Source organism: Stigmatopora argus, chromosome 17, assembly GCF_051989625.1.
Source record: "Stigmatopora argus isolate UIUO_Sarg chromosome 17, RoL_Sarg_1.0, whole genome shotgun sequence".
NCBI classification, from domain to species: Eukaryota; Metazoa; Chordata; class Actinopteri; order Syngnathiformes; family Syngnathidae; genus Stigmatopora; species Stigmatopora argus.
In genome coordinates, this window is record NC_135403.1 from 2,402,943 (window position 1) to 2,427,093 (window position 24,151).

The 24,151-nt window shown below is 42.8% G+C and overlaps 1 protein-coding gene across 3 annotated transcripts in view; it reads left to right on the forward strand.

The window, feature by feature from the left end:
• Positions 1-24,151, forward strand: part of dcaf11 (ddb1 and cul4 associated factor 11) — an 84,482-nt gene that overhangs the window by 15,463 nt on the left and 44,868 nt on the right. For all 3 annotated transcript variants that reach the window (XM_077624843.1, XM_077624841.1, XM_077624842.1), the window contains 3 exons: positions 7,995-8,059; positions 17,685-17,785; positions 23,473-23,619. In XM_077624843.1, the coding sequence (XP_077480969.1) occupies positions 7,995-8,059; positions 17,685-17,785; positions 23,473-23,619 (313 nt within the window). The remainder of the gene's footprint in view (positions 1-7,994; positions 8,060-17,684; positions 17,786-23,472; positions 23,620-24,151) is intronic.

Here is a 24,151-nt window from a genome sequence, read left to right on the forward strand (position 1 = left end):
ACTGGACACTGACTCGACGTGAACAATTTACTGCTCCGATCCATCAAAAAAAAAGAACCAGAGTTAGGTTGCAACTATTGCTTCCTATCAGGTCAGTCATGTCCTTGCTGATATTAGCAAGCTTTTTAAAGATGGACATATTGTGAAAGAAGCCTCTTTGAGGCAGCAGATAGCATTTTTGATAACTTAAAAAATAAAACAGAGATTGTGGATGCCATTAAAGGAGTGAAACTCCCGCAATACTGTTCTAAGCCGATGTAAGGGAATGGCTTTGGCTGTGGAGGAACAACTCGGGAGGAATATTGATGCCTGTGAGTGTTTTCGCTCCAATTTGATGAGTCGACTGATGTGGTGGATGTGTCACAATTGTGTTTTCATCAGAATGGTTTTTGAAGGCATGAGCACTAAACAAAGCTCACTATTTTGCCATTAAAAGGACATACCAGAGGTGAGGATATTTAATGCTTTCATGGGATTTGTTAGCGGGACAAAACTGCCGCTCTTCAAGCTGATCTCCATCATATCTGATGGGCCGCACCAGTGGGTTCATTGCACTGTGTAAAGAAAGTGAATCTTTCCTGAACTATAATTTTATAATTCACCAGCAAGTCATGTTTGTTGATAAATATGAAAGAAGTGTTGGTTGTTGCAATGAAAATTGTGTGTTCAGTTCGAGCCAAGAGTCTGCAGAGATGGCTTTTGGTCACTTGGTGGATGCTGAGTACACAGACCTGCTGCTGCCACGGATGTTAGGTGGTTAAGCAGAGGTACATTTTTGGTCAGATTTGCCAAGCTGTTTCCTGAAAGCAAGGTCTTCCTGAGGCTTTCAAAACACACGGATTACTATACAAAGTTGGAGGACCACCAGTGGCTTTTAGATTTATCTTTCCTCTCTGATCTCACCACTGAAGTCAACGAATTCAATTTAGAGCTTACTTTTGCATCCATCGAACCTAAAACGTTGTTCGTGACATTGCTGCCAAAGTCAAATCACTTTTCGACCTTGAAAGCTCCACTCATGAAGATGAGATGTTGACGTTGCAAAATGACATTGAGCTTTAAGTGAGATCAACATCCGCTAAACCTGGAGAGCATGTAGTATTCTATTACTACCACTGGTGGGAGAGAAGTATCCCAATCTCAGAAGTTGTGCTTTGAACCTGACAGCTCTTTTTGGATCAACTTATTTGTGTGAATCTGCTTTCTCACACATGAACATCATCAAGTCCAAGCACAGATTAAAAATGACTGATGGTCACTTTGCAGTCTGCCTTCTACGCCTTGCAACAGTTCCTACACTCTTAACTATGAAAAGCTAGCTTCCTCCTCACAGTGCCAGGTCTCCCTCTAAGGTAGGAATTTATATCCTTTTTTTCTCAAACCAATCTACCTACCTGTATCTGGTTTATGTTTCTGTTTGGTTCATATTAAGGTTATGTATGGCTATTGCCTATCGTATGTGCGCATGTTTGAGAGAGGGCGGTTTTGTGATGTGATGTCTAATGGCTGTGCAACAACAAAGCATGTTCTGAGGGTATGTTACTGCAAGCTGAAAACAATCTGTCGGGGTTTACCGTTTTGACACTGCACAGGTAGATCGTGGGAGGTTGGCGGTTGGAAAAGTAGTTCTTTAGACAAAATAGGTTGGGCACCACTGCCATATTCTTTCTTCCCTCCAGTTTCGCAGATAATGTAGCCCAGATATCTCCATGACAAAGAAAAGCGCGACTTAGGATCTACATTACTTGCATGTTTTTGCATCTATACAACATCAAGAAAAGTATTTATTAACGGTTACATTGTTATATGCATATATTAAGACTAATTTATTATTAATAATACATTTGTAAATACTTCTCACAATGACAAAAGTGCTTCTCCGCTTGATTTTAATAAAAAAAAAAAAAGGATGATGGGAGACCTTTGCAGCAGAGGTAAGATCGGGCCGAAAAAATCCGACCCGATCCGACCCGGCCAGCGGCTCCAAAAACCTGACCCGGACCGAACCCGAGGAATTAACTTGATTTGCAGACCTGAGCCCGAAGCGAACCCGAAATTTCATATTATTTTTGTGAGGAAGGGGGGGTATCGATTTATGATAACAGATTATGCAAAGCCTGTATAATCATTTACATCTTTTATACGATAATATAAGATGTTTGACGATTTCAACTGTTTAAATGCCTGCTCAGCGTCAAGGTGCCAGTCTTTTTGCTCTCGTATGAGACAATCAATTTGAAGCATTTCCAAAATTCACTCTTACCGATACCGGTGTGTGTTCAGGTGACGTGTGCAGGGCATGCTCTGGCTCTGCGGCTCCGCCTCCAATTGCAATTACATTACAGCGCTTTTATCCAAAATTCCAAATTATTTATTTTATAACAAGTATTCCTTAGTTTAGTATCCACACATCGTTTTAGTATACATTTTTAAAAACATGTACCATATTTTCTGCATAATAAGGCACACCGAAAAGCTTTAATTTTTTTCAAATGACTGCGTCTTATAATCCGGTGCGCCTTATATATGGAGCAATATTGATCCACAACAGCTCTCTCATCTACGGTAAGCAACCGAGGACTCGATTAATGACGACTTTGATGAGACGGGGGCTGGCGTGTTGGATGCCGCATTCGCCTAGCTGTTCAATTCGGACACTGAAGACGGAGCATTCGAGGAATTCATATATGAGGAATGAACTGATGAAGTGATCTTTACGTGTTTATTTTGTGTTTATAGTTGAACAAGGTTGGTTATATTGTAAATATGGACATCAACAGCTGAATGTTATAGTGCCTTTGTGTGTACATACACAATGACTGGTGCTGCAACAGTAGGATCATTAACACTCACTGTTCTCCTGATTTAGAGCTCTTGGCAGTTCTGTGCAGGCCCTTCTATCTACCTAGGGAGCTAAATGTAGTCATTGTAATGGCTGTTTACATCCCACCGGATGCTAATGTTAGCACGGCACTTAGCCTCCTGCTAGCGACTGTAAACAGACAGCAGCATGACCGCCCCGATGGAGTCCTTATTGTCGCCGGTGACCAAACATGTTTAAAGATTGTTCTGCCTAAGTTTATCCAGTACGTGAAGTGTCACACCAGAGGAGATAAAACTCTAGACCAGGGGTGGCCAACCCGCGGCTCTAGAGCCGCATGCGGCTCTTTGGCTAATTTCATGCGGCTCTTTAAGCGATATTCTGGCGTAAGGCGTAAGTGTAAACCATGGTCAAACACACCGTAACAAGCCTCAGTTAGCAATTTTTGCACGGTCTGTGTCAAACGAATGTATGATCAAAGAAGAATTCCTTGATATTGTGCCATTAAAAGACAGAACACGTGGCATAGATGTGAAAGAAACGATGATGGCTGCATTTGCAAAAGCGAACCTGCCCATAGCAAAACTAACTGCAATAGCCACGGATGGAGCGCCGGCCATGATCGGATCCGTGAACGGGCTTGTGGGGCTATGTAAAACTGATCAAACATTTCCCGACTTTTGGAATTTCCATTGCATCATCCACAGGGAGCAACTCGTGTCTAAATCATTGAATTCAGACAACGTCATGAAGCCTGTGATGGAAATCGTGAACTACATCCGCACACACGCGCTTAACCACAGCAATTCAGGAGTCTCATCGCTGAGCTGGACCAAGGGCTTCCAGGTGACCTGCCGCTGCACTGCACTGTGAGGTGGCTGTCAAAAGGCAAAGTGCTCTCTCGCTTCTTTGAGCTTTTGGATGCCGTGAAACTGTTCATGGAAGAGAAGGGCAAGGACTATCCCGAGCTCTCGGACCTCGAGTGGATTATGGATCTGGCATTTTTGGTCGACATGCTGTGGCACTTGGACAGACTGAACCTGACCCTGCAAGGCAAGTTAAAAATGCTGCCTGACCTCGTGCAATGTGTGTTTGCGTTTATCAACAAACTGAAACTGTTCAAGACGCAAATTCAAAAAAAAGATTTAACGCATTTTCCCACTCTGCTGAAAGCCAGTGAACATGTCACCAGTGCCGCCCTGAAAAAGAAAAGAGACAGATATGCAACGCTGATTGAAAACTTGCACGAAAGCTTTGTGACCCGCTTCCGTGATCTACAACTGAAAAGACCACGGATTACGTTCCTTGTCGACCCATTTAATGCGGAGATGGACTGTTTGAAAATCCCGCTCGTCACAGATGAGGCTGCGGCGGAGTTGGAGATGATTGATCTTTGTGAGGAGGATCAACTGAAAGCTGTTTTCAGGGAAGGGACCATTGAGTTCTGGAAACGTGTTCCGATGGAAAAATACCCCAACATCAAACGAGCTGCGCTAAAGATCCTGTCGATGTTTGGGTCAACGTACGTCTGCGAGTCTGTGTTTTCCACCCTGAAACATGTGAAATCAAAGCATCGATCTGTTTTGACTGACACTCATGTGAAAGAGTTGCTTCGAGTGGCAACAACGGAATACGAGCCAGATTTGAGGAGGATTGTTCAGGACAAGGAATGCCAGAAGTCCCACTAAGCAGCATAGTAAGAGAAAAATGTCATTGAAAATTGTTATATTTTTGTTTGTGGACTTGCTTTAACTGAGAGTTTATGTGTGTGTGTGTGTGTGTGACAGTGCACACAATGTTAAATGTTGAAAAAAATAACTGTCATTATCTTGCTGTGGGTCATTTTCAATAAATCTGGCTGAGCAGAGGTCTGTGTGTGCCCATGTATGATGTGGCTCTTTGCAGTAACACAGTAACAAAAGTGGCTCTTAGTCTCTGACTGGTTGGCCACCCCTGCTCTAGACCATGTTTATTCTAACATCAAACATGCTTATAGAGCCAAACCCCTCCCTCACCTTGCTGGATCCGACCATCTCTGCCTGTCCCTCACCCACTCGTACACTCCACTCCGTAGGCTAACAAGGCCACAAATAAAGATAATAAAAACATGTCCCGAGGACGCAGTTTCTCAGCTGCAGGACTGTTTTTCCCGCACCATTTGGGAACTTTTTGAACACCACAACCTCCAGGACTACACAGACACTGTACTTTCCTACATCAAAAACTGTACGGACACTGTCACCGTTAATAAACATATCCGGGTTTTTCCTAACCAAAAACCCTGGATGACCAGTGAGACACAGGCACTCATCAAATGTCGTAACACCGCCTTCAGGTTAGGGGACAAGTTACAATAAAGCGCTGCCAGAGCAGACCTGAAGAGAGGCATTAAAAAGGCCAAGGCAGCATATACAAGGAAAATTGAGGAGCACTTCACAGAAAATAACCCAAAGAAGATGTGGCAGCGAATACTACACATTACCAATTACAATGACACTAATGTGTCTGTTAACGCAGATGCGTCACTAGCAGAAGAACTGAACAGTTTCTTTGCCCGCTTTGAGACTGACAAATCGGACTCGGTCTCAACATATACACCACTTTGCAGCAGTCCACTGAAGCTTCAGGAACATGAAGTGAGACAGGTACTGCGGACTGTGACTATCAGGAAGGCTGCTGGGCCTGACAGAGTACCTGGAAAGGTGCTCAAAGCCTGTGCTGACCAGCTGACTGGGGTTTTAACACTACTCTCCCACCTTGGACTATCCATTTCCATCTGCTGTTGGATTAAGAACTTCTTAACCAACCGTCCACAAACTGTTAGGCTTGATCTCCACCTTTCTTTCTCCATTATACTGAGCACTGGCTCCCCTCAAGGTTGTGTACTGAGTCCTCTTCTATACTCCCTGTACACATACGAGACATGCGTAGACAGGGTCCAGTCCTTCAAATTCCTGGGGGTCCACGTCACGGACAAGCTCTCCTGGTCTACCAACACCACGGCAGTAGTAAAGAAGGCCCAGAAACGACTCAATTTCCTCAGGGTACTCAGGAGGAACAACTTGGACACCAAGCTTCTGGTAACCTTCTATAGAGCCACTGTGGAGAGCAACCTGGCATACTGCATTACAGTGTGGTACACTGGAAGCATGGCAGCAGACAGAAAAGCCTTGCAGAGAGTGATCAACACCGCCCTAAGATCATCGGCTGCTTTCTGCCCTCACTGGATGACATTGCCAGCCCTCGCTACCTCAGCAGACATTGTTAGGGACCCATACCACCCTGGTCACAACCTGTTCCAGCTGCTACCCTCTGGCAAATGCTTCAGGTCTCACAAAACACGGACAAATAGACTTAGGGACAGTTTTTTCCCCACAGCCACCAGGGCTCTGAACTTGCATTAGCACGACACAATCCCTTCTGTGCAATAACTTCGGGGTGTGCAATAACAATGTGCAATATTTTAGATTGTGCAATATTTTAGAATTTACCTTGCCCGGACGTGACTTTTTATATTTTTATATTACTTATTTATGTTTTTACTGGGAAAACGCACTTTGTGGAGTAGCCCCACCAATTTCGTTATACGCAGCCCTACTGTAGACCCGTATAATGCGGTGCGGCTTATATATGGGAAAAAAATTGGGGTATGTCATTCATTGAAGGTGCGCTTTAAAATGCAGTGCACATTATAGTGCGGAAAATACGGTATTCATTTTAACAAAAGAGTCAACGTGAGAGACCGCACATTGTTTTAGTATACTTTTTTTCCACAAGAGAGAAGCTTGGCCTGACCCGAATTTTGGGTCGGGCCGGGTTCGGGTACGGGCTCAAGATCTTATCACTACTGTGCAGTATGATGGTCATTAAAGATGCTGAAAATTTACTGCACAAGTTATTGAGAGCTTTATTCCAAGTGAGGTAATTCCTCTCCGTCAGATTCGATTTTTCAGCGCACAAGGATGGGGAGTTGTGACTGCTGTTTATTTTATTTTTTGTAGAAATATGGTTTTGTACAAGGACATGCCACCTCCCTCTTCTTCCTCACTCTGCGATTTCATCATTTCGCCAAGGTTCTCATCAGTGTGGAGGGTTGAGTGTCTCATGAGCACAATTCCATCATGTCTCAGAAGCCTAGCAGGCTTCACGGCCTTATCTACAGCTGAGTGATGAACATCCTCAGGCGTAAATCCCTCATTATGATGAATGATTTTTTTCTTCGGCCACAAATTTTTCCATTTTATAATTATGGTCTTTTCATTCATACCATTAACGGGATTCTTCTAATTCTAGTAATTCAGCCATCTGTTTCTTCCTCTATGGATGGCTGCCCTTCATTCTATGGCTGCCGTCTGTATTTTCTTCAGCGGGCGGCCACCCGCTGATGTATTTGGTCCACCGATTCACAACATCCCAAGTCAAGGTCAGCAACGTTGGGTGGTGGACCAAAATTTCCTTGAAGTCGTTCTCTATGTCCATATCAAACTCCTCTCACGTCTGGGTTTTGGGTTCAGAGACCACCTAAACCCCGTGCCGCTGGGCCAGTTGGTACTCATCAGCTGCCTCCGGATTCCTACGGGCCAAAAAGGCCTGATAGGGCCCCTTCTTGAGCCTGACAGGATCCCTTACCGCCAGTCTCCACCAGCGGGTCCTAGGATTGCCGCCACAACAGGCACCGACCACCCCGGGTCTACTTAGAATCAATGTCCTTCGCTTCTCCCCGGACAGGAGAGAAGCTCCGTCCGAGGTAGGAGTTGAAACTTCTTCTGACGGGGGACTCCGTCAGCCCCTCACAAAACATTTGTGTCTGCTGGGCCGGACTGGAGCCCCCACCATCACCCATCACCAAGACATGCGGCCACAATTCCAATGACACGACTACAAAGTCAATCAATAAACTGCAGCCTAGTGTGTCCTGGTGCCAAGTGCACATATGGACACCCTTATGCTTGAACATGGTTTTCATTATTATAAATCTGTGGCGAGCGCAGAAGTCCAACAATAGGAAACCGCTCGGGTTCTGATGAGAGGGATCTTCTTCCTAGTCACACCTCTCTAGGTTTCACTGTCAATGCGCACATGGAAAAAAATCAGCCACAGCTCAAAACTGGTTAGGAAACACTGTCCAAGTAAAAAAGTTGTTGGCAATAATGTTTTTTCCTGTTTTGTTTAGAGGGAGCAAGGAAGATGCAGAAGCTCAAGTTTTTCCCATGGAGAATGCAGTCGCATCCGCTCGCAGTAAGTGTTCATTAATGCAGATTGTGTTCATTAATGCAGATTGTGTTCATTAATGCAGATTGTTCATTAATGCAGAATGTGTTCATTAATGCAGAATGTGTTCATTAATGCAGAATGTGGACATTTGAAACATGACCTTAAAGATGCTATAAGGTCATTTGAAATCTGTTTGAAAATAAGTGCTGAGATCAAGTTCTAAATCTTTGAATTATAGGCAGAAACTCAGATTTTTTTCACCCAAAATGTTTTAGTTTGACGTGGCGTTTAAAATGCCAGCTGTTGTCGGCAGGAGCTATAGCCCAGAATCATTGGCACTTCCTGGCCTATACCTCTCACAATAAAACTCATTTGGTTTTCCCTTGTAGCCAGGACCTATACCACAATGCCTGCAATTTGTCCATTTCCTGAGTTCCGAAATGCACTAAACCTCATGGTAACGTTATTTTACCCACGGAGGGCGCGCCGCCTCACCCTTGCGTAGCGAGGAGATGGGAGAAAAGCGAAGCTACAGCAAGCCGAGGCCGGCGATGTGGCGTTTGCGTACCGCCACGAGCGCCCGGCAATTCAGCGACAAGTTTTTTGGAAGAGGATGCCTTCCTGGACATTTTTATTCAAAAATTAACTGAAAGTGCTGGAGTTCACACTGATCCCCTGATTGTCTTCATGTCTGGGGATGCTGCTGGCTTCATGGTAAAGCCAGCCTTAATCAACAAGTTTGACTGTCCTCATGCTTTAAAATACAAGAACAAATCCTATGTTTTGACATATTCGTTTATCACAGACAATGGTGTTTTAGGTCATTTTGTTGTCTGACATGTTTCGATCCCACGCTTACTACAGTAATCCCTCGAATATCGTGGATAATGTCCAGACCAGACATGGCCACAAGAAGACAATTCACTTAATACAACTAAGAACAAAGCCTGGCTGCCTGTATACTGGATGAGCAACTGGCAAGCCTGGATCACGAAAGCCTTCACAAACTGTTTAATCCTGACCACGAAGCTGTACCTCGCTGAAAGTGGGCTCCCCTTCAAGGACTCGGACTCAAACTAACCTGTTTTTTGGATTTATATCAGGGGGAAAGGAACTATTTTCAATGTGACTACAGTAAAGTATTTTCAATTTTTGAAATACAGTTGTACCTCGAGATACGAGCTTTATGCGTTCCGAGACTGAGCTCGTATGTCGATTTTCTCGTAACTCAAACGAACGTTTCCCATTGAAATGAACTAAAAACAAATTAATTCGTTCCAACCCTCTGAAAAAACACCCAAAACAGGATATTGGATTGGAAAAACATTTTTATTTGTTCTAATTCACCATCTATTAACAAAGTAACAAATAACTAGTGGTTTAATATTACTAAAATGTGTTTAATAGTACTAAAATTATACCAATTTTGCAGGGGGGGGGAGACAGACAGAGAAGGGGACTTTATGCACGACAACGCGCTCGTAACATAACATAAACAAATTTAAATGAACTTTGATTACGATGCAGACACACTCAAAAATATGTTTAATCTAACCTAACACTAAACTTAATTCAAATTTTGATTGACATTTTGATACCTTTCTTCTCCCGGGTTGGCTCTATTTGCCCCGCCTCCACAGTGACTTTCAGTCAATATCGAGGGTTGTTTGATTTTGTATTCCCTTCAAAATATTCCCAAAATGATGCAAACAAATGAGCCCACGATAGGATAACGCGCGACCACTTGCCAACGAGAAGTAGTCTGTATAACTCGTATTAGCGATCGTCTCGCCATTCACAATGACTAACGGGGAAAAAAAACACTGAAAAAATGCAACGCTCAGCCCAGTGCTCGCAGAGACATCACACGAGGGAGTTGCGACCACAGAGACATTACACGAGGGAGTTGCGGGGAGAGAGACAGTGCCCATGATGTTCTTATGAGCAGTATCTCGCGTCCGCTGTCTGCTCGTATACAAAATTTGTCTCGTATCTCAAGATAAATATCTGCTCAAAATTTTACTCGTATCTCAAATTGCTCGTATGTCAAGGTACCACTGTACCGTATTTTCACACCTATAAAGTGCACTGCCCTAAAGAGCGTAGTCTCAGTTGCGAGTGTATTTTTTGTTTTTTGTCAATATATAGGGCGCTTGGTTTTCAAGGACGCGCTGCCATGGTTGTGCTAGCAAGACACACAGCATAGCAAATAGCATGCATGCGAGCGTAAGTTTTAAAAAGGGCAACAAAACTGAGTTTGATTTTGTTTTATTGAGGTAATGTATATTTGCGAAAATATAAGTCAAAGTATTCAAACATCTACAAATCTGTCAAAGTCCTCATCTTCTGTATCCAACATAAAGAGTTGGCCAACAATGCTGGGTTCCATAACATTGTCAGGGTCAGCGTGTTCGTCATGGGATTTCGTAATAGTGATTCCAGCTTTGACGAAAGCTCAAACTACATGCAACTTTGATGCGATGTATGCATAACGGCAGAATGCCAAATTACGAGACCGAAACTATCACTTATTAGGTCTTTTGCCGAGAAAACGCACCTTATGGAGAAGCACTACCAATTTCGTCATACGCAGTTTCTGGGTGTGATGACAATTAGGCTTGTGTTGTTGATGATGACGACAGAGCCTATGTCCGATTATTATTATTATTCTGTTGTCATTCACGTCAGGCATTTCCTCTGTATAGGTCTAATGTGCTGTTTCTTTGAGTATTGAGTGTTTTGGAGGGTGTTGGGGTTATTCTGGGATACCATTATAGATGTATGCATTTTAATTATTTTTGTATAAGTGTCTTTAATTTGAGACTGGGGCAAACTCAAGGTCACTCTCCAGGACAGCTGGCTCCAGGTAGAGACTTAACATTCACAGAGTCCTCGCTCCAGGACTGATTACTGGAGGATACGCCTCGACCCTTTCCCCAGATACAAGTTTGCAATGAAGATCTGTGAAGGACGCTTAAATTGTTGTTGATTCAGCGGATGGCTATCAATCAACCTCCGGGATTACTCTCATATGTTTCTCAAATTATGACGCTCGGTTCGCTTGATATGGAATTGTTTTGCCGAATGGAGGCTCGTTTGTTTAATTTCCAATGGAGTTGTTTTTGAGTTCCGACCTTAATTGTTATTAATGAATACCTGATATGCGATTATTGTTGCAGTTGTTTTTGACCTCGATGGTGTTATTCGGTTAGCTTATGCAATTGTTTGAATCAGATTACCTTAGATGTTTTGAATTATGCGTGAGTAAATGGACAGAGGAGGATGCTGCTCTTCAGAATCATCTTGGACGAGGACGAGTCGGGAGTGATTTTCCTTGCAAGTTGGTAGCTAGAGTATGCCAAATGATGTCTCTCTGTTTTATTAAAGACTAATTAATAAACCTATCAGGGTTAAAAGTGCTTACACGGAAGTCAAATGCCTTGCCACTCGCCTGGGATGTTTTGAATGGATTTACCGTAACGCTTGGAATGCGTGGGGAGGCTATTTTTTAGTGTGAACGTCCGCTGTGTTGATTGCAATAAGTAGTGTGTCGGCAAGAAATAAAACCAGTCACTAAATCGGTCAGGGTCATACAAAAATTTGAATTTAGTGCACAAACAAGGCGCACCGACCGATTGGGCCCATCGACCATTTTAGAGAAATATTTAGACTTATGAGTGCGCCCTATAGGTGTGAAAATACGGTATATACATTACAGTGCCGTGAAAAAGTATTTACCCTCTTCCTGATTTCTGTGTTTTTTGCATATCACACACGAAGGTTTCAGATCATTAATCCAATTTTAGTATGACTCAAAGACAACCCAAGGAAATAGAAAGTAGAGTTTGTAAAAGATGATAATATTCACCAAGGCAGAAAAAAATGAAAAACTTGTCTGGACTTCAGGGAAAAAGGAATTGCCCGCTGAACCTAATAACGGGTTGTGCCACCTTTGGCAGCAATAAGTGGAATCAAGCGTTTATGATCATTTGTCTTTCACAACACGTTGGAGGAATTTTGGCCCACTCTTCCGTGCAGCATGAACAGCCCATTTCAGATCACACCACCAGTTTCATATGCGCATTCATCGAACCCTTTTTTAGTGTAAAATAAAATGTGATTTTTTTCCAAATTCAACATATATAAATTCCTCGCAGCACGGATTGGCCAAGCAATGTCACGTGATCATCTGCAGTCATTGATGGCATGTTATCGTGTAGAGACAATAACGATCGAAATAAAAAAATACAATGTCAAATTACTGTATTTTCACACCTATAGGGCACACTTAAAAGTCTATTTTTTTCTCTAAAATGAACGGGGTGCGCCCTGTTTATGGGCTATTTTTATTTTATTTTATTTTTCTTCCAAGATGGTGCCGTCAGGCGGCAGCCGGTGGCAGTAGCTCTGTACACTCTTATTTGTTTTTCGTGTTTTACAGCCTTTCTATCTTTTTTTATTACATTTTAATATTTCTTCATACATTCCTTTTTACTTTGTACTTTATACTTTTTACTTTAATGTTTTTACAACTTTCTTTGTTCTGTTAGCTTGGCTTCTTTCTGCAAGTTCTTGTTTGGAACTATTCAGCCATGCCTACGCTGTCATACACATGGGATTAGCTGTGAACAATACGCAGGAGAAGGAGCAACACCTCAATGCCGCTGGAAATCCGGAGCTGGACAAAAGTGCCGGGAGAAGAAGCGACCCTTCAGACCAACCATTCCATATATTGTTATGGGGAAAGTGAGATCCCTCCCCGATAAGATGGAAGAGCTGTCGGCGCTTACCAGGCCCGAAACGGAGTCGAGGGGTTGTACTCTGCTACTGTTGATTCTTCAGCTACAGACTACTGAGGACTGTGAGGATAAGCTTGGAAGAGTGACTCTGCATATTTTCAACCTCGGTCACAGTCTGCAGAAGTTCGCCATCTTGTGGAAGACTTCCTGTGTGTGGTTCCAGTTTTATCCAACTCTACAACGTCTTTTTCTTGTCTGTATCCGTTCTTGCTACTGCAACCAAGATGGCGCCGCTCATGTGGCAGCCGGTAGCGGTAGCGTCGTCCGCTCTTGCTCGTTTTGTGTTTTTGCTCCTTTTCTGTCTTTTTTTTATTGCATTTTGGTATTTCTTAATGATTTCCCATATACTTTGCTTTGCTTTATACTTTGTGCTTTTTGCTTTGTTGTTCTGCGGCCTTTGTGACTCGGCCCCACCCGTTGCGTGGCTTGGTTTCTTTGTGCTAGTCCTAGACGTCTTTGGAGCCGTTCAGCCGTGCCTCTGCTGTCATGCACGCAGGATCAGCTGTAAGCAGTGGACGATAGTGCTGGGAGAAAAGGCAACGCTCCAGACCGAGGATTCCATCATTGTTATGGGAGCATGTGATCTCTGCCCGCTCAGATGGAGGAGCTGCCTGTGCTTGCTGGGCTGCTTGTGTGCTTTGAAGCACCCCACCGCTGCTGCTGTTCTTCTTCGTCTTTTTCACCTCAGGCGCCTGAGGATTACCCTCAGCAGCGCTAGAGCTGCCACTGGAACACGGATAAGTTCATCCAGGGAGTTGCCCAGGCCGCGATGGTAGCGTTCGGTCATTAAGGCCGGACAGCGGAGCCATAAGTGTTCAGACGACTCTGTTTCCTCGTCGCACAGGCGGCAGCGATCCGAGTCGGATTCCCCCACAAGGTGGAGCCAACGGCGGTGCAGGGGGTGGTGTCCACTGCGGAAACGAATCAGGTCTGTGCGGTCTCCTTTCGATAGGGCAAGTTCTTCCTCTGTGACTTTCGTAGTGTAGGTCTGCAAAAGGCGGGGGGGGGGGGGGGGGGGAGCGATCTTCACGTTGGATGATGGCACGTCTTGTGGCTGCGTCCGGGAGGGTATGGGTTTGGTCATCTAACGAGCCAAGTTTAGCTAGGGCATCAGCCAGGTCGTTACTGCATATGTTGCAGTGGCCCGGAATCCACAGTAGCTGTAGTCGCTTAGGCGGAGGGAAAAGTGCGATGTCACCCTGAAGTCTCCGAATGGTGGGGTCTTGCGTATGGGGGTTTCCCATAGCTTGGACCAGCGATTTGCAGTCACTGAGGATAATTGATGTCTGCCAGTCTGCTGTTTCCCTCAGCCAGGAGAGTGCCTCGGTCAGTGCCACTTTTTCAGAGTGGTAGGAGCTGCTGCGGGTGCCAGTGGCACCATGCCATTGGTGGATGATTGCAGTCTCCTTAATGACGACAAAACCTGCACCACCGTCCGCTGCTGCTTGTTTAGGTGATAGGACAGTTTAGGAGCATGTAGGCAAGGAAGATGATCTTTAAAACCTCCAGACTACTGAGGGATTGTGCGGTACCTTAGTCTCTGCAGAAGGTCCCCACCTTGTGGACTTCAAGTCTACAATGTCTTGTGTGTCTTGTGTCTGTCTTGCTATGGCAACCAAGAAATTTCCCGAATACGGGATGTAATAAAGTTCTAACCTAACCTAAATTCAAAATTTTGTATGACCATGATCGCTTGACTGACTGGTTTCATTTCTTGCCAACACGCTACTTATTGTGATCAACCCAGCGGACGTTCACCCTAAAAATAGTCATAGACTTATATTTTCGCGAATACACATTACGTAAATAAAACAAAATCAAACTTTGTTTTGCTTTTGTTGCCTTTTTTAAAACATACGCTAGCATGCATGATAACGTGTGTCATGCTAGCACAGCGCGTCCTTTGAAACGAAGCGCCTTTTGTATTGATAAAAAACAGAAAATACACCTGCAACTGAGACCGCGGCCTTTCAGGCGGTGCGTCATATAGGTGTGAAAATATGGTACATTAATCGGGGAATACATTTACTCAAGTGTATTTTTGAGAAAAATGTAATCCCAAGAGTAGGTTTACCAAGCCATACTACATTTTCTCAATGTGCGATGGAATCCCATACAAATTAAATTTAATCACGCAGGGAATGTTAGGTTTGGGTTGGTCTTGTTATTTCACCTTCTCTGTGTGTGATTATGTTCGTTTCTTACCCTTATTTGTCCCTCCTTGGCGGCTTCCTTGCAATTGTGTCCAACTCCGCATTTCCACGCCACGACGTCGCCAAAGACGTAACAGGGAATGGCGACAGGTGGCCTGGGAACTGGAGATACGCGTCTAGCATGACACATTTTTGACCAAATAGGCCCCTTCGCAGCAAGAAGATGGCTTGGTTGATCTTTCTGCGACAAATTTCAGCGATGATGTAGTAGTAGCCAATAAATAAATTTTCTCTTTTACGTGACTTGAACTTCCGGTGCCCAAACCCTGCCTCAACATCCAATCAATAAAAGGCCAAATGGAGAAAGGAAAATCTCTATGAGAAAAGTCATAATATTAAGAAATTAAAGATATATTGTTTATTTTATACTTCACAGCACCTTGACATCCCTCGAGAGGATAAACAGCACGGCACGGAAGTTGAATGAATCAATGAACAATCAAGCTCTAAATTCTATCTACTGTATTTATTCGAGTATAACGTGCACCCGTGTATAACGCGCACCCATAAATTGTGACTAAGATTGGTATACTATATTGGTATATTTTTTTCTTCAGTTTTTCTCAGCTCACACCAAGGATTGCACCAGTACTGGTAACTGGCAAATGCTGAACACAGGTCGCCATGACAAAACATTTATTCATATCATATGGTACGGAATCCTGGTAAAACAAACTATTACCAATATGAACACAATTCTCAAATGGAATTTACAATTTTTAATCCTTAAAGTCTAATTCATCATAATATTACCGTATTTTCTCGAATATAACACGCAGATTTTTGCTATATAATTAATTCCAATAGATGGGGGTGCGTGTTATAATCAATAACTAAAATAAATTACAAATTTTCGATCGAAAAAAGCATTGTCAAACTCACTTTGACGCACGGATTTTACGTCATCTCGTAAAGCCGACGCACGGATTTTACGTCATCTCTAAAGCCGATCGAAAATCGGAAAGCCGAGACCACCACTGCCCCCCTCTAGCCTCGTACTCGTCTCAGTTCACCCTCTCTCAGTTCAGTGTTATAATCAATAACTAAAATAAATTACAAATTTTCGATCGAAAAAAGCATTGTCAAACTCACTTTGACGCACGGATTTTACGTCATCTCGTAAAGCCAATCGAAAATCGGAAAGCCGAGACCACCACTGCCCCCTTCTAGCCTCGTACTCGTCTCAGTTCACCCTCTCTCAGTTCAGTGTTATAATCAATAACTAAAATAAATTACAAATTTTCGATCGAAAAAAGCATTGTCAAACTCACTTTGACGCACGGATTTTACGTCATCTCGTAAAGCCAATCGGATGATGTGTTGTGGGAGGAAGAGGAAGTGGATGAAGGAAGCGTGGACGTTGATAGGATTCTCAACGAAGAGATGTATGAGGAGACGGATGAGAGGACAGACAAAGAGAGAGAGGAATATCTGCAGAGACTATTTAAAGATTCTGATGCGGACTCTTCATTTGAAGGATTCTAATGAATAAATTTGTACTCTTGATGAACACTTGTAGTTTAAACACATGTGATAGTCTTTTCCATTGTGCATATCTTCAAATCATTTATTTATTCAATTTGTATGTTCCTTTTCTTGTTTGAGAATGACAATAGATATTTGAATTAAAACATGGTATTGTCAATTGAAATGTAGTCAATGTTCAAGGAAGTCTAAAAGGTATTGCAACATAACATGTCTACATGATATGTTTGTCCACTCTGTGTATCATCTATTGTCCTAAAATTCAAACGCATAACTCCACCAACTGCACGACACTCGACACGCTCGTACCTGAAGATTTCTCTATCCGGTTTTGAACAAAACAATCGTGAAACGAAGAAAAAAAGGTAAGATTTCTGATTTTCGTCAGCGGGAAATTTTAGGTGCGCACTATATTCGATTACTGCGTTTTTCCAGATGTGTTTGGCCCAAAATTACCTGCGTGTTATTTTCGAGTGCGCATTTAATTCGAGTAAATACGGTAAAACAAATTCAGTCTGATTGATCATTATCACATTCGCCAAACGATTGATTACATTCTTCTTGAGCAAGGATAGCATTCCTTTGGTGGACTCCTTTCCATGGAGCAACTTTAAAAAAAAAATTACAACCCTATTAACCTATAAACTTGCTGAGGGTTATTTGGAGAGGGCTGGCTTTTGTAAAAGAAGGTAGATTGTCGCCATCTGGCAGACAAAGACAGATTCTACGTCTCCCATTATACGTAACGGTTGCGGAGGGGACTTTTTCAGCGGCAGAGGGCTGTGGTTCACCGGGATTCGTGTATAACGCGAACTTTGCTTCAGTTTGTTGGTACAAAATTTTGTGCGTTATACTCGAATAAATATGGTACAATGGCATGAGTTATGCGTGGCCAAACTATAAAATTTCTAAAATCTAAATTTTGAGTTAAATGATTTTTTTTTTTTTTACCAATCTAAAACAAAATGATTAAAATGTTGACTCAAGATCTTTGAGTTGATCTTAACCATGAACCTATAATTGTTATACTCTTTGGTAATTAGTGCAATGTATTTACTGGGGAAATCCTGCTGGTCTATCACACCACCCTTGAATATATGTATATATACATGTGTGTGTGTGTGTGTGTGTGCGTGTGTGTTTTTACCCTAGTTTCCTGCCTAACTATGTATCTCACAAGACTACATACCACCACAAAGCCTTCTGTGGCGTATACAGCGAGGATGGCAACATGTTTCTCTCTGCCTGCCAGGGTAAATGATCTTTAACAAATCTGAACTTGTTTTTTTAATTAAATCATCAGATCAACAGTATATCTTGTATTGTGTATAAGGCGTGTTAATGCCAGCGTGTATACCAGCCATTAGAGTATACAGTAGAGGATGTTACTATTTTATTTAACCTGCTCTATCTAGTTACCCGTTTTCTTGGAAAGAGTATAAGATTATGCACTTCAAATGACAAAACTTATGTTGAATATGTTATTTATCAAGTATGCAATTGAATACAATTGTTTTGGTATAAGATGTAGAGGATTTTATCCTATACCACAGGTGTCAAACTGATTCCAGAAAGGGCCTAGTGGGTGCACCTGACTGGAATCAACTGATTACCGTTGTAAGAGAACAGATTGGTAAAAAGGTGTTGTCTTGGTGGGTTGGAACAAAAACCTGCACCCTCTTGGCTCTTTCTGGAATGAGTTTGACACCTATATCCTATATCGAAACTTTTCGGACACCCAGTAAATTGCCAAAAACATTACCATTTCTTCAGAAGCTATTTGCAATATCACAAGTTTTTTTTTAATGAGAATAGACTTGTGTAGAATAGAATGTCATTTATTGATTGTCATTGCACGTCATACTGAGTTATTCATGTTCAGTACATACATCAAGATAAAAACAATAATGTAAACGGTTCAACTCCAAAGTAGAAATAAAAATACATAATAAATGTCAATAAAAATCATACGTTGTCTCTAAAAATAAAAAATAAAGTAAAAAAAATATGTATTACTCTAAGGCACAGGTGTCAAACCAATTCCAGAAAGGGCCAAGTGGGTGCAGGTTTCCCCCCTACTGACACAACGCAGACAGTTAGGCCAATGAGGTCTGCTGGAAGAAGCACCACCTGACTCGTGTTGTCTCGGTGGGTTGGAACGAAAGCCTGCACCCACTTGGCCCTCTCTGGAACGAGTTTGACACCTATGCTCTAAGGCAGGGGTGGGCAAACCAGTCCTCAAGGGCCGCTCTGGGTGCACATTTTTGTTGCTACCCATCCAGAAAAGACACTTTAACCAATGAGATTTCTGCTTAAAACAAGAAAACCCTGACTGCAATCCACTGATTGCACTTGTAGGACACCATATTGGTGAAAAGGTGTCCTCTGCATGGGTTGGAATGAAAACCTGCACCCACTGCGGCCCCTTTTGGAATAGTTTGCCCACCCCTGCTCTAATCTAGTTTCTGTTATAATTCTAAAAATATTGTAAATTTCAGGTCACAATTCTACATGCCAATAACTTCATCTACACTCAAATTTGTAATGCAAGTCTTTCTGGACTTTGCATTAAATGTGTACGCAGTTATGTTGGACAGCAATGGCCTATCATCAACTGTTCCTACTGTAATAAGTTTTTTTTCCTCCACTTGGCCACTATTTTGAACATTTCAATCCTCCTGATTTTGTTGAAGTTCAGGGATGCTTACTTGAAAATATTTGAAAATGACTGCACTAGTGTAAAAAAGTATGGATGAGAGAGCCTAATATAGATTAGCCTGACTGGCCTTTTAAAAAGACCTAACCACAATTTTATAGAACACCTCGGGATACATAAGAACCAAAAAGGGAATTCAGCGCGTCTCATCCAAATATTTTTTGACATCATAAATGTACGTCTAATCCAGGGATGGGCAAACTATTCCACAAAGAGCCGCAGAGGGTGCGGATTTTCATTCCAACCCATAAAGAGGACACCTTTTCACCAATCTGGTGTCCTACAAGTGCAATCAGTGGATTACAGTCAGGTGCTTCTTGTGTTCTGCAGAAATCTCATTGGTCAAAGCGTCTGTGCTGTATCGGTTGCAACAAAAACCTGCGCCCACAGCGGCCCCTGAGGACCGGTTTGCCCACCCCTGGTCTAATCAAATAATTTTTCATAAACACCCTCTTAATCTAAACAGTTGAAACCGTTATAGCTGCAAAAGGTGGACAAATGTATCAAATCATATTGATTATGAATGGGATTCCGTGGCCGGATGATTCGCCTAAAGACGTTTCGCCGACGGACGTTTGACAGACGGACAGGTCGCCGAATGGACGTTCCACCGAACGGAGGTTTCGCTGAAACGGGATTCGCGCGCTCGCCCCGCCCCCGGATCGTGTGTGTACAAGTTTTGCAACCTCGGCCCGCGGGCCATATACGGCCCGTTAGGATTTTTAATCCGGCCCGCCGAGTAGGTAAATCATATCCCTACGGTCATCGGAGGGGTTTCTCCCTGGGAACAGTGCTTCGTGGGCGGATTTAAATGACATGCTGAGTTTCATTATCGAGCTCCATATATTTCCCGAGTTTGAGCACTCTAAAAATCGGCGGGGGTTCCCCCGAGCCTATCCGAGAATAGTGCGCCGTGAGCGGACTGGGTTGGACGACGCCCCGCTGAATTTCTGCAGCTCCAGAAATTTTTCAAAATCCATCTTAAAACAGCGTTTAATGATTAAATACAAATACTAGTATTTGTATATACAATACTAGTATTGAATTTTATACTAGTATTTTATTTAAAAGAAGACAAAGGAAATTCACATATTCTTCGTGTATACAGACTAGATGTCCGATGCGCGTTGTGAGGCAACGGAGCTCGACGTCGTCGCTTGTTGGCCATTCTAAGAACAGAGCCATTCGCCAAACGGCTCAAAATGCTCTCAAATTCGGTCAAATCCAGCCGAAAACAGCGTTTAATGATTAAATACAAATACAAGTATTTGTATTTGCGACATCAAATGTCGGATAGGCACTGGGGAAACACCGTTGTGTGTGGTGCTCATACTTTGAAAAATGTATGGAGCTCGGGATTTCAGCGGGGCATCAGCCAACCCAATCCGCTCATGTGTCACTATCCTTGGTTACGCTCGGGGAAAAAACGCCGCCGATGTGTGTGGTGCTCACGCTTAGAAAAAAATTATGGTGCTCAGGATTCCAGCGGGGCATGTGTTACCCCTGTCCGCCCACAGAGCACTGTGCTCGGTGAAAAACCCCTCCAATGTGTGTGGGGCTCAAATTTGAAAAATTTCTGGAGCTGCAGAAATTCAGCGGGGCGTCGTCCAACCCAGTCCGCTCACGGCGCACTATTCTCGGATAGGCTCGGGGGAACCCCCGCCGATTTTTAAAGTGCTCAAAGTCGGGAAATATATGGAGCTCGATAATGAAACTCAGCATGTGTCATTAAAATCCGCCCACGAAGCACTTTTGGATATGATTTACCTACTCGGCGGGCCGGATTAAAAATCCTAACGGGCCGTATATGGCCCGCGGGCCGAGGTTGCAAAACTTGTACACACACGATCCGGGGGCGGGGCGAGCGCTCGAATCCCGTTTCAGCGAAACCTCCATTCGGCCGAACCTCCGTTCGGCCGAACCTCCGTTCGGCCGAACGACCATTCGGCGACCTGTCCGTCTGTCAAACGTCCGTCGGCGAAACGTCTTTAGGCGAATCATCCGAGTACCATGGGATTCCACTTAAATTGATAATCGAGTTATGTCCTGTGAGCAACATACTGTGATCCTTCACCACTTTGCGGCTTCACCACTTTGCGGCTTCAACATTCGCAGCTTCAGTACATCGCATTTTTTATATTAATTATTAAATTTTTGAAAAGTTCATAAAAATGTCAAAATTCATGATGAAACTCGCAAGCGGAACACGGGGATAATCCGGTGGCACAAGAAGGCATATTTCCCTGTAGAAGAAGAATAACGCATCAAATAATATAAAAGGCCTAGAAGGATGACGTCTTGCCATTTCCTGGTTTCTTCTATTGGCGTTTGTTCTTTCTTGACCTTGTACCCACAACACTGGGTACTCGTTTTTTATGCTCGAGGGTTTTTGGAAGACAGAAAAAACATACAAGACATACTAAGACTCAGGGTCGGTTCTCACAACTGTGACTTTATTGTAAGTGCCAACCTCTGATATCTGACTCCCTTTGTAAATCCTTTTCCAACAGTAAAACGTGAGCCTTAATTTGAATATTAGTGGGTGTACCTCAGCCTAGGAGGAACCTCCAAAGGATACCATCTAGGGAGACCCCTCCCATGGCTAGCTAGTCTGTAAATTAACGTGTTTTATCACTCAGGCCTTCAGAATACTGGCAGTATCCTCCAGGCCAGAGTTGAAATATCTCTTTGGTTCCTGGACAAATAGTGCTAACAAGAACAAAATATAAGCCCCATGATAAGTGTGGAATGTGTAAGACAAAGGAGTCCTTGTGTGATTACATACGTGATTTGAGTAATACAAACAAAATACATGGTCATTTTGAGTAAAGTCAGAAGGGTTATAGGCTGGTGAGAATATACATTTTGAGTACATAACATTTCAGATTACATTTCGAATTGTGCATATTACCTGTGGAGAAACACTACGCCAAGCCTATTCCAGCTTTGTTTGGATTTCGAATCGTCCTTGAAAATGCCTCCTAAGCGCCAGTGAGCACAAGAAAAAACGAAACATGATGACCTTGACCGAAAAAGTGACGCTGCTATGCTAAAGACGCAGCACGCCTTTCCGGCGTAAATGGATTTACCGTGCGTTCTACTCAAAAAGAAGTGAACAATCGGAAGATGGCCACAATATCGTTTTCCTAGGACACTAAGCAAGGGTAACCTCTATGAATGAAAAAAAAGAACCAGCATTATTAGGGGATTTACGCCGTAGATACGGCCGTGAAGCTGACATGACGAAACGTGCAGGAGATCTTTAATATGGGACGCAGTTTGCTACAAGGGGTCCAGGAGATTGATGACAACATGTTCGGAGCCATTGAATTTGGCAATCGTCTTGACAGTGTCATGTCCTTGTACAACAGCATATTTGTATGAAAAAATGGGTGTTCGCCATGTTCCTTGTGCACCGAAAACCTCGCAGAAAGAAGCTCCTCCTGAAGATTCCATGATGATGAATGATCCAATGCCTCTCGAATCTGACGTCGGGGACTTGGACTAAAGATCCCAATAACCAGTTTTTTTTGTTTTTTTTAATTATTGTTTAAATCCAGTGGAGAGGAATTATTTTCTTTGTGAGTACAGTTCTTAAAGTATTTACATTTTTTTTATTTAGCGATTATATGTAGATATTTATACATTAGTCTTTTCATATGCCTATAACTGTAATATTTAATAGATACACTTTTTGATAATTGTACTTGTGTACTTGTATTTTTGTATACGCACATAAGTATGTAGTATGGTATGTAGTAGTAATAAAGGTGATCCTACTTAGGAGTTTTTCGATTATCACGGCCATGTGTCGTCTACATTATCCCCAATATTTACAGACCCTTCATATTGCAGACTCTGGCATGTGCATAGTTTTTCCCTTTTTAAAATGATTTTCTTCCCCAGATCAGAACATTCGCTTGGGATACACTAGAACTAAAAAGAAGATTAAGCACTTCTCATCCAAATCGTTGTTTGATGTGCTAATAAAATGGTCATAATTTTTTTTTAAACCCGCTCTTAATCCAAACAGTTAAAACCGTTATAGCTGGAGAAGTTGGTGAAATGTAACTATTCATATGGATGATGAATGGGATTTCACTTAAATTCATAATTGAGTCGTCCTGTGAGCAATATAGTGTAAATGCTTTCAGTCCTTCTACTAGTGCAGACTCTGGGATGTGCATCGTTTCTGTCCTTTTTAAAAATGATTTTCTACCTCAGATCAGAACATTCGCTTGTATGACACAAGCAGAGGACGCTTTCACCTGAGGCAAACAGTGAAGGCTCGAGATGTTGGCTGGAGCGTTCTGGACGTCTGCTTCACACCGGATGCCCAGCATGTGCTTTACTCCAGCTGGTCAGACTATAGTAAGGCACACACAATTAAGTCAGGAGCTTGTAAAATTCAGCTGTCTATTTATTCCCAAAGTGATTTGGAAACAACATTTGTCATAAACTAATTAACCCCACTGCGATTGACTGGCAACCAGTACAGGGTATATCCTGCCTACTGTGATAGTATTTAGCACCCCTGTGACCCTTGTAATGATAAGCATTTTAGAAGATGAGTGATTGAATCATAAATGTCTCATCGCAAATAGGTACTCATATAGAATACTTCCACTTTGGGTGGAACTAAGCCTGTGATGATATGCCTATCAAAATGCAGAAAAGTTAAGAGTCAAAATCCTGTCTCATGGTGTGAGACAATTGTCTCATTAAAGCCAGTCAGGATTAGCAATCAACCCATTGATCGCACAATTAACTGAGGTCGGTAACTTTCATGGCCGCGATGTATTGCCATATGAGCGCGTTTTGCACGTATTCGTGTTAAGACTACACCACTGTTTCTTTACCAGATCGGTCATCAACATTGCCAAAGTTCCGACATGCAAAACAA